Source organism: Pinus tabuliformis, chromosome 3_1 (genome assembly GCF_031772625.1).
Source record: "Pinus tabuliformis cultivar Carrire ecotype Pingquan chromosome 3_1, CPIR1, whole genome shotgun sequence".
Classification (NCBI taxonomy): Eukaryota; Viridiplantae; Streptophyta; class Pinopsida; order Pinales; family Pinaceae; genus Pinus; species Pinus tabuliformis.
This window is the reverse complement of record NC_142301.1, coordinates 100,768,520-100,781,926: the sequence shown is the minus strand read 5'-3', so window position 1 is coordinate 100,781,926 and position 13,407 is coordinate 100,768,520. Positions and strand designations below refer to the sequence as shown.

The 13,407-nt window shown below is 39.5% G+C and overlaps 1 protein-coding gene across 3 annotated transcripts in view; it reads left to right on the top strand.

Moving 5' to 3' along the window:
- Positions 1-13,407, top strand: part of HDA2 (histone deacetylase 2) — a 334,444-nt gene that overhangs the window by 284,908 nt on the left and 36,129 nt on the right. Inside the window, exon 11 of one of the 3 annotated variants that reach the window (XR_016255679.1) lies at positions 6,183-6,258. The exons of 1 other annotated variant lie outside the window; for it this stretch is intronic. Coding sequence is in view for 1 of the 2 variants with exons in the window: in XM_089410849.1 (XP_089266975.1) it covers positions 6,183-6,269 (87 nt within the window). In the remaining variant the exon portion in view is untranslated. Of the gene's footprint in view, positions 1-6,182; positions 6,270-13,407 lie in introns of all 3 variants that reach the window. One more of the 3 variants, XM_089410849.1, reaches the window with a different exon arrangement.

Genomic DNA, 13,407 nt, shown 5'->3' with positions numbered 1-13,407 from the left:
CCAGCTAATAATTACAACATTACAGTTCAAAGGCTCTAAATAGCCATATTTATCAGTATGCCACAGAAATATTTTCAGAATTTGAAGTTTGATATGAGGTGCTTCAGAAAACCCTTCATGCATCCGCAACAGAAATTCTAATGATAAGCCCGGGATCAAAACCAACTGGGCTCTTCAGAAAATGCAATCCGGGAGTTGGCTGGTTCAGCCGAGAACTTCCCCGAACGCCTGGTAAACTCAAAATCAAGGATATCCTGCACAACTTAATTCAACCATTAACAAAGAGGGAGAAAACGATACTAAAATCTAGATCTAATGGAGATACCTGCCATCATATTCAGAAATTTAACTACCATTCAAACCCTAGCGACCAAACAAGATACCTTTGTTTAAAATCACTCTTTATAAAGCTATCATCACTGGCTGAAATTAAAATTATGCACAAAAATAAAACATCTTACAGCATTTCCAGAAGAGTAACACCAGCAAGAGTTCAACCCCAAAGTCTTTCTTTATTGCACATGAAAAATGACTACAAGAGAGCTTTCTTTAGCACAAGACTCCCAGATTGAATGATTTCAAATGACCCCTGACACCCTATTTAAAGATAAATTTCCCAACAGCTAGTTCAAGTGATCCATGTCAAAGTAATCTAGACCGTCGATGAGGATCAAAATCTCTTCTAATCTCATTCGTCGAAATTTTAAATGTCGAGGAAATTTCACATTTTTTAAATTAAATGCATATTAATATATTAAAAAATTAAAATTTTGCATTTATTTCCTCAAAACTTTGACTTAGTATTATTTTATTTTATGTATTTTTTTATTTTTAATTTTTTTATTTTATTATATATGTATTATTATTATTATTATTAATTTTATTTTTTTTTTGGACCCTCGAACTTAGCCTTTGGGAATTTTACCTAGGACCTAGGACCTATGAGGGGATAAAACATTTCCTAACCCTCAAGACACTTTACATCATGATTTTTACACTTTTACATCTCAAGGGGGAAAACCCATTTGACATAGACCCTCATAGACCACCTAGTTTTGCGACACAAATATAATCTAGCAGATCAAGCAATTTGGAATAACCTAACCAAATAGTTACGATTATTCCCAAATCACTTTTACATAGATTCGACTTAGCACACTAGGACTCCCCTAAGATTCTAATGACAAAATCCATTTCGGCTTTGGGGTTACGCTGAAGGAAAACTCTGCCGATCATGGATCGGTGAGACAAAAAACCTTCCGGAATGTAGATCATCACTAGAAAATTAGGTTTACCTAGGTAATTACATACATGATACAGATCTGCTAAGATTATTTACAATTTACACATGCAGACTGAGTTTACAACATAACATGATCGGGCTGATGATGGTAGTCGAATGGCATGGACACGTTGATCAGGTGCTATCCCTTTTTCGAAAAAAGGGGGTGTACTGCTACAGCTAGTTGACACGTAGTGGTCAACAGAGACATTGGTCCAAAAATAATGGTGTCATATGGTGTGTTTGTTTTTGTTTCTTTTTAGTTGTTGATCTGTAATATGTTGAGCATGCACTAGTGTTTATTTTCAGTATTTACATTGTAATTAACTTATTAAGGAAAATAACAAGTAGGTAGGAATAAATCAGATAAAGTGCATGGAGGGTTTCTAACTAAGTAAACTTAGAAACTTCAACATATAAGAGGAATCACAAGGATGAATATGTTAATGAATGGGTGGATAGTGATCCCTAGAACCTATTCACTAGAGAGACTCAATTGAGTGGCTTACTTGCTTAAGAAGCAAGGTGATGGGCTGTCTAGGAAGGGTTAAGAGGATGCTTAAGCCTAGGTTTGAGGAATGTCCCTTGACAAGCTTCCTTGACCTAAGAATCCTTGTGGAGAAGTTGTTTTTATGCAATCTTTGTGGAATTTGAGTTATAAAGTTGTGGAACCACAAAGAACCAAAGTGGACCCAAACTATGTCAATGATGTGGAGTTGATCAACACTAGAGGGGCTTGACTAGTTTAGGGAGGAGAATAGGATCATGGACAAATTCTTTCTTGAATTTTAAATGCAATGATCCAAGTGAGAACACTAACCCCAAATCAACCTAGGGAAAGAGATGGTCTTATGGCTAGGGCTTGCTATATCTCGGGATTCCACCGTCTGCTTTGTCTCAAACTTGGAGGACCTCTTGAGAAAACCCCAGTGCAGTAATGGACCAATATTCAAGGGTTTTGAATTGCTACAAAAGATTTCGCTTGATGCCCTAGGTGACCCAATAGGGTTAGGTCTATAATAGAGGAAAAGGAGGTGTAAAAGATATTCTTTTGGTGATCACCTCAGACTAGATAAGTGCCTGGCCAATTGGGAGAATGGAGTCAAATGAAATCAACGTTTAGATATGCTTAATTCCAACCAAGCAGTTCCCCAACAACTTCGTATGGCCTAAGCAACAACTAGGCTACAAAGGGAAATTTATACTTCTTTATATTGCAAATGATGACTTGTCAAGGCAATTCATGAACATTCATTTGCCTCTAGGACAATAACTCACCATACTTCCAATGATCATATGAAAATCCCTCACAAAGATAACAACTTGACATAAAGAGCAACTACACCAACTTCGTGAACGAAAATATTCCGTAGACAATTTATAAGACAAAAATAAACATGAAAAAGGTACTCACAAGTATAGCCAAATTATTCCAATCATCAAAATGCAAAGAGATCGAAGCTCCAAGACAAGACATTAAGCTCTTCCAAACATCAAAATGCATTTAGATCTCCAATTCATCCATCAAAAGGCCCAACGAAATTTCTAGAAGAAACAAATGATCCAAATCCAAGTGATGATGAAACTCAAATGAGCTCTCATCAATTTATATCCTTCCTAATGAGTTCGATTTTCCTAGTTAGGCCTAATTAAGCCCCAAATAATAAAATAATGTACAATAATGATACGACTTGGTGACAAGCCCACCAAGATAGCTCCAAAATAGAAAGATAAGTCTTTCAAGAGGGCAAAATAGTAAACATAATGAGTCATTGGGCCATTGAGAATACCTCGTGGAGGCTAAGGTGTGACAAAGTGTGAGAATAGGCTCTAAACATAGTGAACAAGGGGTTGGCCCCTTGATATCCAAGCAAGTCACATGTGGTGTCCCCAAGTGGGTGTGGGGGCACAATGACATCCTCATGGGTCTCCAAGTGGATTAGTAATGCCTATAAACCATCTGCAAGGACTAGGACGATGACATAAACCCTCCAAATCTTCATCTGGACCCTAGAACCTTTCCCATGTGTGTGGTACAAGTGTGAAGCTGGTTGGGCATGGTGATCTAGGTGCATCATCCTCATCCAAAAGGTGGAACATGAACAAACACTTAGTGGTGCTGGGAATCTATCAAGTGCTCTCTGCTATGGTGGAGGCCCATGGCTCTCTACGCTCACCTTACAAGTGCCAATGTGACCTTCTAAAGGGCTTGGACCCCGTATAGGGAGACCGAACCCCAAATGGAGATCCACCTACAATCCTGCATAAGATCCAATGTGTCTCCTCGCCTTCCAGTACAACAAATCATTAGAGTAATCAAGTAAAAGAGCTTACAAATCATGAAACACAAGTGGACACTTCATAATGGCATGCCCTTCCATAGTGGGCTTTGGCATGTATAGGTGTCTCCAAGCTCAAAAGGGGGTTAACCAAGGACCCTATTAGGTGGTTTCAACCTCTAAAGGGGGTGACATGTCCATGGTACATCCATCAAATGGTAGGTGGCATGTGATATAGTGATGGAATGGAATGGGGTGAAGGGGAAGCTCTGGGCCACATGCCATGGTACAAGGGTAGCTAATATGGGGAAGCCCACACTTGAGTATATGAGTGTAGGAGGGAGCAATTGTGGTACATGAGTTACCCCGACCTTTGTTTTTCCACCCTTCTTCATATGCTTTTTGTTGTTTATTGATTTTTCTTTTATAACTACTCGAGGCTCCAGGGGATGAGAGCATGATATGTAGGATACAACAGTAGATACCCCCTTTAGGTGGGGCAGGTCATTGGCCACCAAGGGTTGGGACAATCATGGGTTCCTTAAGGATGGAGGGGGGCTCATCTAGGGTCCATAGGAACTAGAGTGATGGCCATGGATAAGGGGTAGAGTTCATGTTTGGCTTTTGCCCACGTGCAAAATTTGTATGTCCTGACCATCTTTTGCATTTTATGGTACAATTCCCTATTGAAATTGGCCAAATATGTTTTTTCTTTCTTTATAGTTGCATCAACCTTCGGGGCATCGTTCCAGGCTCAACCCAAGGTTTGGAAAATGGGAGGGGGAGGCTAACTCCTTGTGGATGTAATGAACAAATGTGGGCCCGGATGGGAAATATGATGAATGAGGTTGTAATGAGCAGAAGGGGAGTGATGTATATGGTTTTGGGAAGCGGGGACCACGCAACCAAAATCAGGTTTTTCCATGTAGTGCCATCCCTAAAGCCTAGTGGCCAATAAAAGAGTTCCCACAGGACTAGAATACGAGGTTAACCATCCAGAGGGCAGAGGAGACAAGAGTACATACCTAATCCACTCTTTCCACTAAATCCCCCCACTAATCCATCCCCAAAGTGTCCATGATAAATAAACAAAAATACTCAATTGTCCAATGATAAGCCATACCTTCGAGTTTGGAAGGCCTGCCTTCAAACATATGATCATAACAGATGGGCAAGGGACCACATTGCTGGCTCAGGTGGCGGAGAAAATGGCACTTTGAGCTATCTAGTGCCTACAAGGGGCTGTTGTCTGCTGGCTGAAGACCATCTGGGAGAAATTTTTTCCCTATAGATATCACCCACAAATTGGTGGGTAACATACCCTTATATAGTCTAGATTAGGGGCTTTTCTTAAAGAAATTAATATTTTTAATGTAAGGCAAGTTGAGCATCTCTCTATAAATAGAGATGCACTTCCTCATTTGCAAATCATGATTGGATTGGGTGAGAAATTCCTTGGCAAATTCTGAAATTTCTAAAATCTTGTTGGAGTTTTTTTGTCTTCGATTTGGTGCTATGCAATGAAGGGTAATGCACCTCATTGAGAGGAGATGATTTGCATATGAATGTTGCAACCTCTTTCATTTTTTCATGGCTAGGGTTTATAGATGAGCAATGGTTTCTTGAGCGAGTGATCTTTCTAAGACTTGTGGATTTAATTTTTGAATGTAATAAGTGCAAATGTACTTATCTAGTGGTGAGGGTGCTTTCTCTTATATTGTTATTAGATAGATCCTTTCTTGTAAACCCTATGAAGGTTTTTAATTTTCCCTCGAGTTTATCTTGGAGTTTGTAAAAGGTAGCAGATGGATCTACTAGGGTTAGAGTGGACAACCCAAGTCATCACCCTAGATCCATTCATATTTTCTGAAGGCAGGCCAAGTTAACCCCATTTTCCCAATGAAACGACACTAGTCTCTGCTCCTCCCATCAAATTTTATATTCTAAAACTCTTTCGGAACCATTTTTCTAGATTTACTCTTCATATCACCTTGGAACTCGTTGCCTTAAATCCTAGGGAAGCCCTTGTTGAGCTGCAGGAGAGCCAACCTAAAGTGAGAAGAGGGCTGGTGAGGTGACAGTGGCTTCCCTCTTAGTTTCCCTTGGATTCGCACTTGAGCTTTTGGACTGTATCTCAAGAAGTGCGAGTTAGGGTGACAACAGGTTGTACCTCTGCTTGAGCTCCTCATTATATCCAACTCTTTGGTAGTTGCTACTACATAAGGGAGAGTGGAAAATCTATTGTTTGATATTTAGTTAAGAGAAATGATTAAAATGTCAAGAGGGAACAACTTTATATCAATCTTGTAGTGAATTGAAGAAAATTTCATTTAAGAAAATAAGTCTTTTAGATCAACTATCCTATGCTTAAAGGTCAAGAGCCAAACATTCAAAAGCTAGGCAATATAGCTCGTCTCTTTGATCATATTCTTCAGTCACATACAAGGTGATATTCTCTTTGTAATGGTTAGCTTTTGAATTGAATGTAATAGCATTGTTCAGATGAAGATGAATGCATAATTTTGTATGACAGTTGGTCAATTCTGACAGGAAATGGTTGCTTTTTCTCAAGTTTATTGATCGTACACTTCAATTTATTTCTAACTCCATTTGGAACACAGGTTGCTCAGAATGCATTTGAACCAGATTTGATTTTATACAATGCAGGGACTGATATTCTTAATGGTGATCCATTAGGTAGGCTAAAGGTTAGTTTCCTTTTATCTCTTAGGATGAAATGCACATAAGATTTGTTCTCCTCCCTTTCAAAAACTTAAGATCCTATGCAACTAGGTTTGCTCTTTTATGTGTTTGAATTAAAGTTAATGACTTGCTTTCTAATTGGCTTTTATATGCATTTGTTAAATGTGTAGAAGCAATGATTATTGTCAATTTTCTTTTGAATTGTAATTCTTGTTTCACGCATATAGTAATGTGTTGTTTTGTGATTAATCTTTAATGAATGCTTGTAGTATATGTGAAAGAACCCAAAGAATTTTCCTCCGTTTTGAACGATTTGCTTACTAAGTTGGGTTTTAAGGTTAAACACTTTTGCTACAAATGTTATAACTACTAAAGTTCAATTGGCATCTGATGGAATTTTAACTAACATTATACACGAGTCAATCAATTACGGACAAAGATAAATTAGTGTACTAGTTATGAGGTAAAATGTAAGGCAAGTTTTTAGTCACTATGCAGCATAAGAGGGTAGATGTTATGGATTTTATGACGCCCATGATGCAGGCTGTGGCATGGTAGATATTAGTTAAATACTTGAACAGAGCTGGATTGGTTTGTCACAAAAAATGGGGCGCCCTCCTCCTTGAATATAGCTGTTACAAATGACTGTTGGGGCTGGAACTTGGGCATATTTATGCAGCCCTCCCTGCTACTGTAAGTGTGGTTGAAGGAATAGATACTGGATTCTCTTGTCTTATTTTCTGAAAACAGCTGGTGGATGGTCTAATCATAATGGTGCATCCTTTAGGCTAAGATTGTGAAAATTCCAAAAATGAAATCCTATTGCAGCAATTGGAAATTATTTTTCTAATTGTTAATTAAATTTAACAATTTATTTGCTACGACAAATATAAAATAATTCACTCTGCAACCATCACAAATTAAACTATGGAAGAAAACTGAGAAAATCTAGCACACACAAAAAAAATTGAGACAATTATTTTTGGACAAATGTCCCCGGAAAAACTGATGCAGCAGCTGAGGATTTTGTTGTAGATGCATGGTGGAGAATGTATGGTGCCAGGGTACCCCTTTTGCAAAAGCTTGCCATTCCAATGCTCAGCCAAACATGTAGCTCCTCAGGATGTGAGCGCAACTGGAGTGTTTGAAAAAATACACAACAAGAAGCGCAACAGGTTAACACTTAAAAATTTAAAATATTGCAAATTTCCAAATAAATTTTTGAATTCATTAAACAACATTTTTTTTATAATTATTAATTATTATTTCATGATCTTGTACAGGTTGGAGTCCCAATGACTTAATGACATGGTCTACGTCTACTACAATCTTCGATTGTGGGTGAGGCAACTTGAGAGGACACCTGATATGGAGGCCATCTCATTGGATGGGATTGACGCCACTGCTGCATGGAGGGTTGAGGCCAAGAGGCCTCTCATGGAGTCTGCTGATGATTGGTTAGTGCAAGATGTAGTGGAGGGGGAGGAGGAGGAGGAGGAGGAGGAGGCCGAGGAACAGGAGGAGGAGGTGACACCACCTGCTCGGGCTACCCCTGCCACCAGTAGAGAACGTGGTCTACCTCCTATAGCTCCTACTCCTAGTTCTTCAGCTTCTAGAGCACAACAGACTCCACTGCCAACTCCACCAACACCAGCATCTACATCTAGAGGGAAAGGGAAAGCTATGGAATTTTCTCACAAGAGGGGCAGAGGAAATCAATAGTATTAGACTTTAGTTATTTTGTTCATTTCATTGTATATGACATTATTACTCATGAGATACATTATTATATTTTTTTTTTATATTTTGAGGCTGAGTTGGGACTCAGGAGTCGGACTTACTATTCAGGACATGATTCACTGTTATGTGTGATTTTAGCACTAGAAATGATATTAAACATCTTATATATTAGTTCTTTTATCATATTTAAGTGTCAATGTATTTATTTTATGTTGTAGATGGTTTAGATATTAAAAAATTGAAAAAAAATGAATATTTTTGTACCGAACGATTTTTTCCCAATTATTACCAATTTTTTCCCGATTATTACAATTTTTTCCGATTTTTTCCTCGCGCCGATATTATCCCGATAACAACTAGTGCAACATTGCCTATGATGTCTAGCCTGGAATTGCCTTTGATCAAGTTGTTCTACTTGTCTCTGCTGAGGAAAATGATTCTCTGGCTTTCTAGAAGACTTTCCAGGCCTCTGGAAGTTGAATCGATTTTTCCTCTAGCTAAATCGAATTGCTCTTCTGAAGCAATTGCGCGGTCCTCTGGGCTGCCTCACTGGGAATAACTTGACCTCTTGTTGCTGCCTCTCCGGATCTAGAAAACTTCCTCTGGATCACTGCCCCTCACTATCTTTGCTTCCCTCCTGAAGCTCAAACTCTTCCGGCAAGTGACTGCTGCTACTATGGAAAATCAACTCTCCAAGGAAAATCGATCTCAAGTGTCTCAAGTGTATTCACCAAGTGCCCATCGACTTCTTCTTAATATCCTTTGTTGAACCTCCAATGACCAAGATTAAAACTTAATCAAGGGCCAGAATCATATCGGCGTCGATCTGTGTGAGTTTCTAGAGAATTCTCACCTTGAATTAATTAATTTTAATTAATTAACATCTTTTCCTAAGTTTAGACTTAGGAAATAATTAAAAATGGGCTAATAATCTAATTAAGCCATCTCTAGGTGGAATTTCCATAAATGATTTCTGCCTTATGGAGATTTCATGTATTCTAGCTTCTCCACCAAGTTTCAAGACTAGAACACATCCGATGCTACAAAAACCAACACTCCCTTTTAGCGAGGACTATGTTCTAGTGTTGCACACCCTGCTCCAACACCCTGTCTCCATACCACCTTCTGTCACACTATTGATGCCTAGCCATACAGACCACCAACTACTGCACAACTCTGATGTTGCATCTATGTTGTTGTTGACACTGCCATGCTGCTGCCAACTCTGCATCTGCACTGCAACTCCCTCTCATCTGTTGTTGTTGCAACTGCAACTACTGCAACTGAGAAGCATCCAAAATACTGAATCAACTGTGTTTAGTATGATGCATCTATGAAAATTTCTGAATCTAACAAATCAAAAATCCTACTGCAGTAAACTGATTTGCATTTCCTACTTGTGTTCTTCATTTTAGCAAGTTATTTTAAGAAATATTCATAAAATATTAATGCAAATACATTGCAGCCTACACCAATATACAGATCAAGTACTGAAAAAATAAATGAGACAACCACACAAAGGACACACTTATTTTTGGACTAAACCTCCCCGAAAAAACCCAATCTGGGAAAACCGGTGCAGCAGATATGAGGGTTTTATTATTAAGCAGATTTCTGAATACAACTAGGGTGCCAAATCCGGCTCACCTAACAAAGAATAAACCCGACAGAAGTACCTCTATCTAAAGACAGATATTTTGGCGGATCCAGCAACTAGATGAACAAACCCCACAAGTGACTGCACTGTCCCTAATGTTGTACAGCAATGGCTACTCCCAACTCTGTGTTGGAACTGCGTCACCTCCTCTAGGAGCTGTGTCATCCTCCCAGTGAACCTTCCCGTCTCAGAAATCGATCTGTTGAATCAATGCCCGAATTGCCTCACAGAAACCCCATCACTACCTCTGCGTGACTGCGTCAGTCCAAAGCCTCTGCGTCACCCTCCTAGAGCTGCATTGTCTCTTCGTGCTACTGCTTTGCCACTCTGTTATGTATTCTCGACCTTGGACGAAAGTGCTGCTGCCAAACTACCCCTCTGTACTAGAAGCTTACTCCGAAATTCTCAGCAAACCACGCCCTAGAATTTCGACCTAGCTCAAGTGTTCCTCTTACTGTGTGTGTTATCTAACTCACCCCAAGCCTTCCTTTATACTTTTCTTGTTGAGAAATTAACGGTCGTGATCTAATCTCTAATCAACAGCGAAAATTAAATTAGACTTGATCCTCGTCACTTAGAAGCTTCTCACCCATATTTACATTAATTCACTTTAATTATTTTAATTTCCTAAGTTTTAACTTAGGCACCATTAAAAATAATTAATTATCTAAATAACATTAACTCCGAGTGGAATTTCTCCAAACGATTTATGGGGTCTTGGAGATCTCATGTGTTCTAGACCCTCCACAAAATTTCGGACCTAGAGCACATCCAATGGTACCCAAAAATCAATAGTTTTTGTCTCCCAAGTCCTCACTGCTACTAGCTACTGCACTTTCCACTGAAGAATCTGCTCTGTTGTTGACTCTGCATTGTGCCACTCTACACTGCTACCAACACTGCACTGCTCTCTTCAACACCTGACAACTACTAGTCTGCGACTGTCACTCTGGAATTTGACTGCATCTCTGACACTGATCCATCCTGGTACTGAATACTGTGGGCCGCTGTAGCAAGGTAATGATCCATGAGGAGGACACATCAATGGACCCTACCCAACTAGCACACTAGAATCTCACACCCCCCCTCCTCCTAGATTTGGTGCCTAACAATCTCCTTTCAAGCCTAGTCCCTGGGTAGGACCCTTCCTTTCTTTGAAACTCACACTTCCTTGGCACTTGCCTCCAACAACTGGTAGTCGAACTACTGCCCAATTCTGCATTATGGATAACTCGCACTACCTATTCTGGCAATCTCGTACGATTATCCCTTCAAAGCTGTAAAATCTGTGAAACTCAAAAATTGGAGAAAATAGTCTCGAAAGCTCGCTCTTCCTTGATCGGATGTTGGATCTGCTACACGCACTACCTTCTGGAGTGAGTAATTCTGCCCACAACACCTACCAATCTGCAACAGAAAATTGGATTTCTAAAACTTGAAATCCCCTGAGAGAAATTTTCCCTCAGTTTGTGCTCTTTCTCTTCCATCTGATGTTGATTTTGTTGTTGCAAAACCCTTCTGCGTCAAAGCAAGGAATTTTCTCAGCGAAAATCTGATCTGTCTCACTGGAACTGCTTATCGGCTTTTCTACTGCATGCTGGAACTATTTCTAGGCTCTGCGAATTTTTCTTGCCACTTGCATTGGAAAAACCGAACCCTCTACCCAGCAGTTCGATATGTTAAGCCAGCCTCTACGCAGATTTGGAAATCGTGCTGCCAAACTCCCTCTAAATATGGACGATTTCTACCTTTCACTTCTAAGCTTCCCGCCTAATCAATCACGCTTTGATACCAAGTGAAAATTCTAAAACTGAAATCCTATTGCAACAACTGGAAATTATTTTTCTAATTTTTAATTAAATTTAACAGTTTATCTGCTATGACAAATATCAAATAATTCACACTGCAACTGTCACAAATTAAACCGCGGAAGAAAATAGCGCTGGAAATTGAGAAAATCTAGCGCACATAAAAAAATTTGAGACAATTATTTTTGGGTAAATGCCCCCGGAAAAACCCAACTAGGGAAAACTTATGTAGCAGTTGAAGTTTTTTATTATAATGCAACAATGAAATTTTGAGTACAATCTATGGATGCCCAAATGGCAATCCAAACAGCAAGAAAATCTGACCAAAATTATCTAAGGGAATTTCCTTCCCTCAACAAGCAACGCCAACACAACTTTCCTTTACAAACTCGTCCTCCTAGACCCTTTGCGTAGTGCTTGCACAGATCCTATGAAATCTAGCCCGGAACTGCCTCTAATCAAGTTGTTCTACCTGTCTCTGCTGAGGAAAATGGTTCTCTGTCCTTCTAGAAGACTTTCCAAGCCTTTGGAAGTTGAATTGATTTTTCCTCCAGCTAAATCTAATTGCTCCTTTGAAGCAATTACGCAGTCCTCTGCATTGCCTCACTGGGAATAACTCGGTCTCTTGCTGTTGCCTCTCTGGATTTGGAAAACTTCCTCTGGATCACTGTCCCTGCCCCTCACTGTCTTTGCTTCCCTCCTGAAGCTCAAACTCTTCTGGCAAGTGATTGCTGCTACTCTAGAAAATCAAACTCTTCGAGGAAAATCGATTTCAAGTGTCTCATGTGTATTCTCGAAGTGCCCATCGACTTCTTCTTAATCTCCTTTGTTGGACCTTTGTTAATTTTAGATAACAATGGTATGTTCTATGCTTAAGACAATTTACTTCAATGTTCCTTTAGCAGCCCAATGAAAATTTCCAATTATATCTAGTAGCAATCACATTAACTTATAAACATTCGCAGTAAATGCAGATAGAACAAAAAATCATATGCAGAAAACAAGCCAAGACAAGAAAACACAAGATGTGGCGAATGCCAGGGACAAACCCCAATGTGGGGAAACCCTTTGATCAAATCTTTTTATTATTCTTCAATAGCTCAGCAGAGAGAGAGAGAGAGAATACAAATATCATAAATGTAAGCCCAAAACAGATATGCCAAATCAGCAGACAAACTAGCAGTCAATGCAGCCCTAACCAGAAAATCAACGGTGGTCAAAGCTGCCCCAAAATGTCCTCCAATCAACTCAGTCAACAACAGTCATATCGGCCTTCATAGGAGAGTCAAAATCAGCCCAAAACAAGTTGGTCAAACCCAGTCAAATGAGAGAGAAACACTGCTGTAATTTTCAGCAGTCAAATCTGAAGTCAACCTGAAGTCAACGTTGGTCAACCTGTCCCAAACTTTTCGATTTCTGTGCCAATAAATGCAGCCTAGAGAAATCGAACTTCTGGCCCAGAAACTGAGGTCAATGGTGGTCAAATCACCCTAAGTCAACGTTGGTCAACGCCTTGAAATCTTCAACCTGTTTTACCCAGAAAACTGGGCCTCCTGCCACACGTGCAAAGAAGAGAGAGACCTCCAAGATGTTTGAACTAATCAATAGAGAGAAGATGATGTAATGAGATGATGTCCAAATGAGGAAAAGGTCACCTCTATTTATACAATTCATTGAGGGTGAGGAGACCCATCTATTGGGCTTCATGAGCCTACATTTGACTGTGGTTGACCTTGACAATTTGTCCGTAAGAGAAATAGATTCTTAATTCCATTTCTGCTTGTCAGAATGAGATGAGCTTTATATCAAAATTGTACCTCTTTGAAATAGGAATCCAATGCAATAATCATCTCTATCATATGAGTTGTCCTAAGGTGGAAGCTGGCCCTAGTTGCCAATTTTAACACTCCCTCTCAACTAGAGGGAATTCCACTTGCC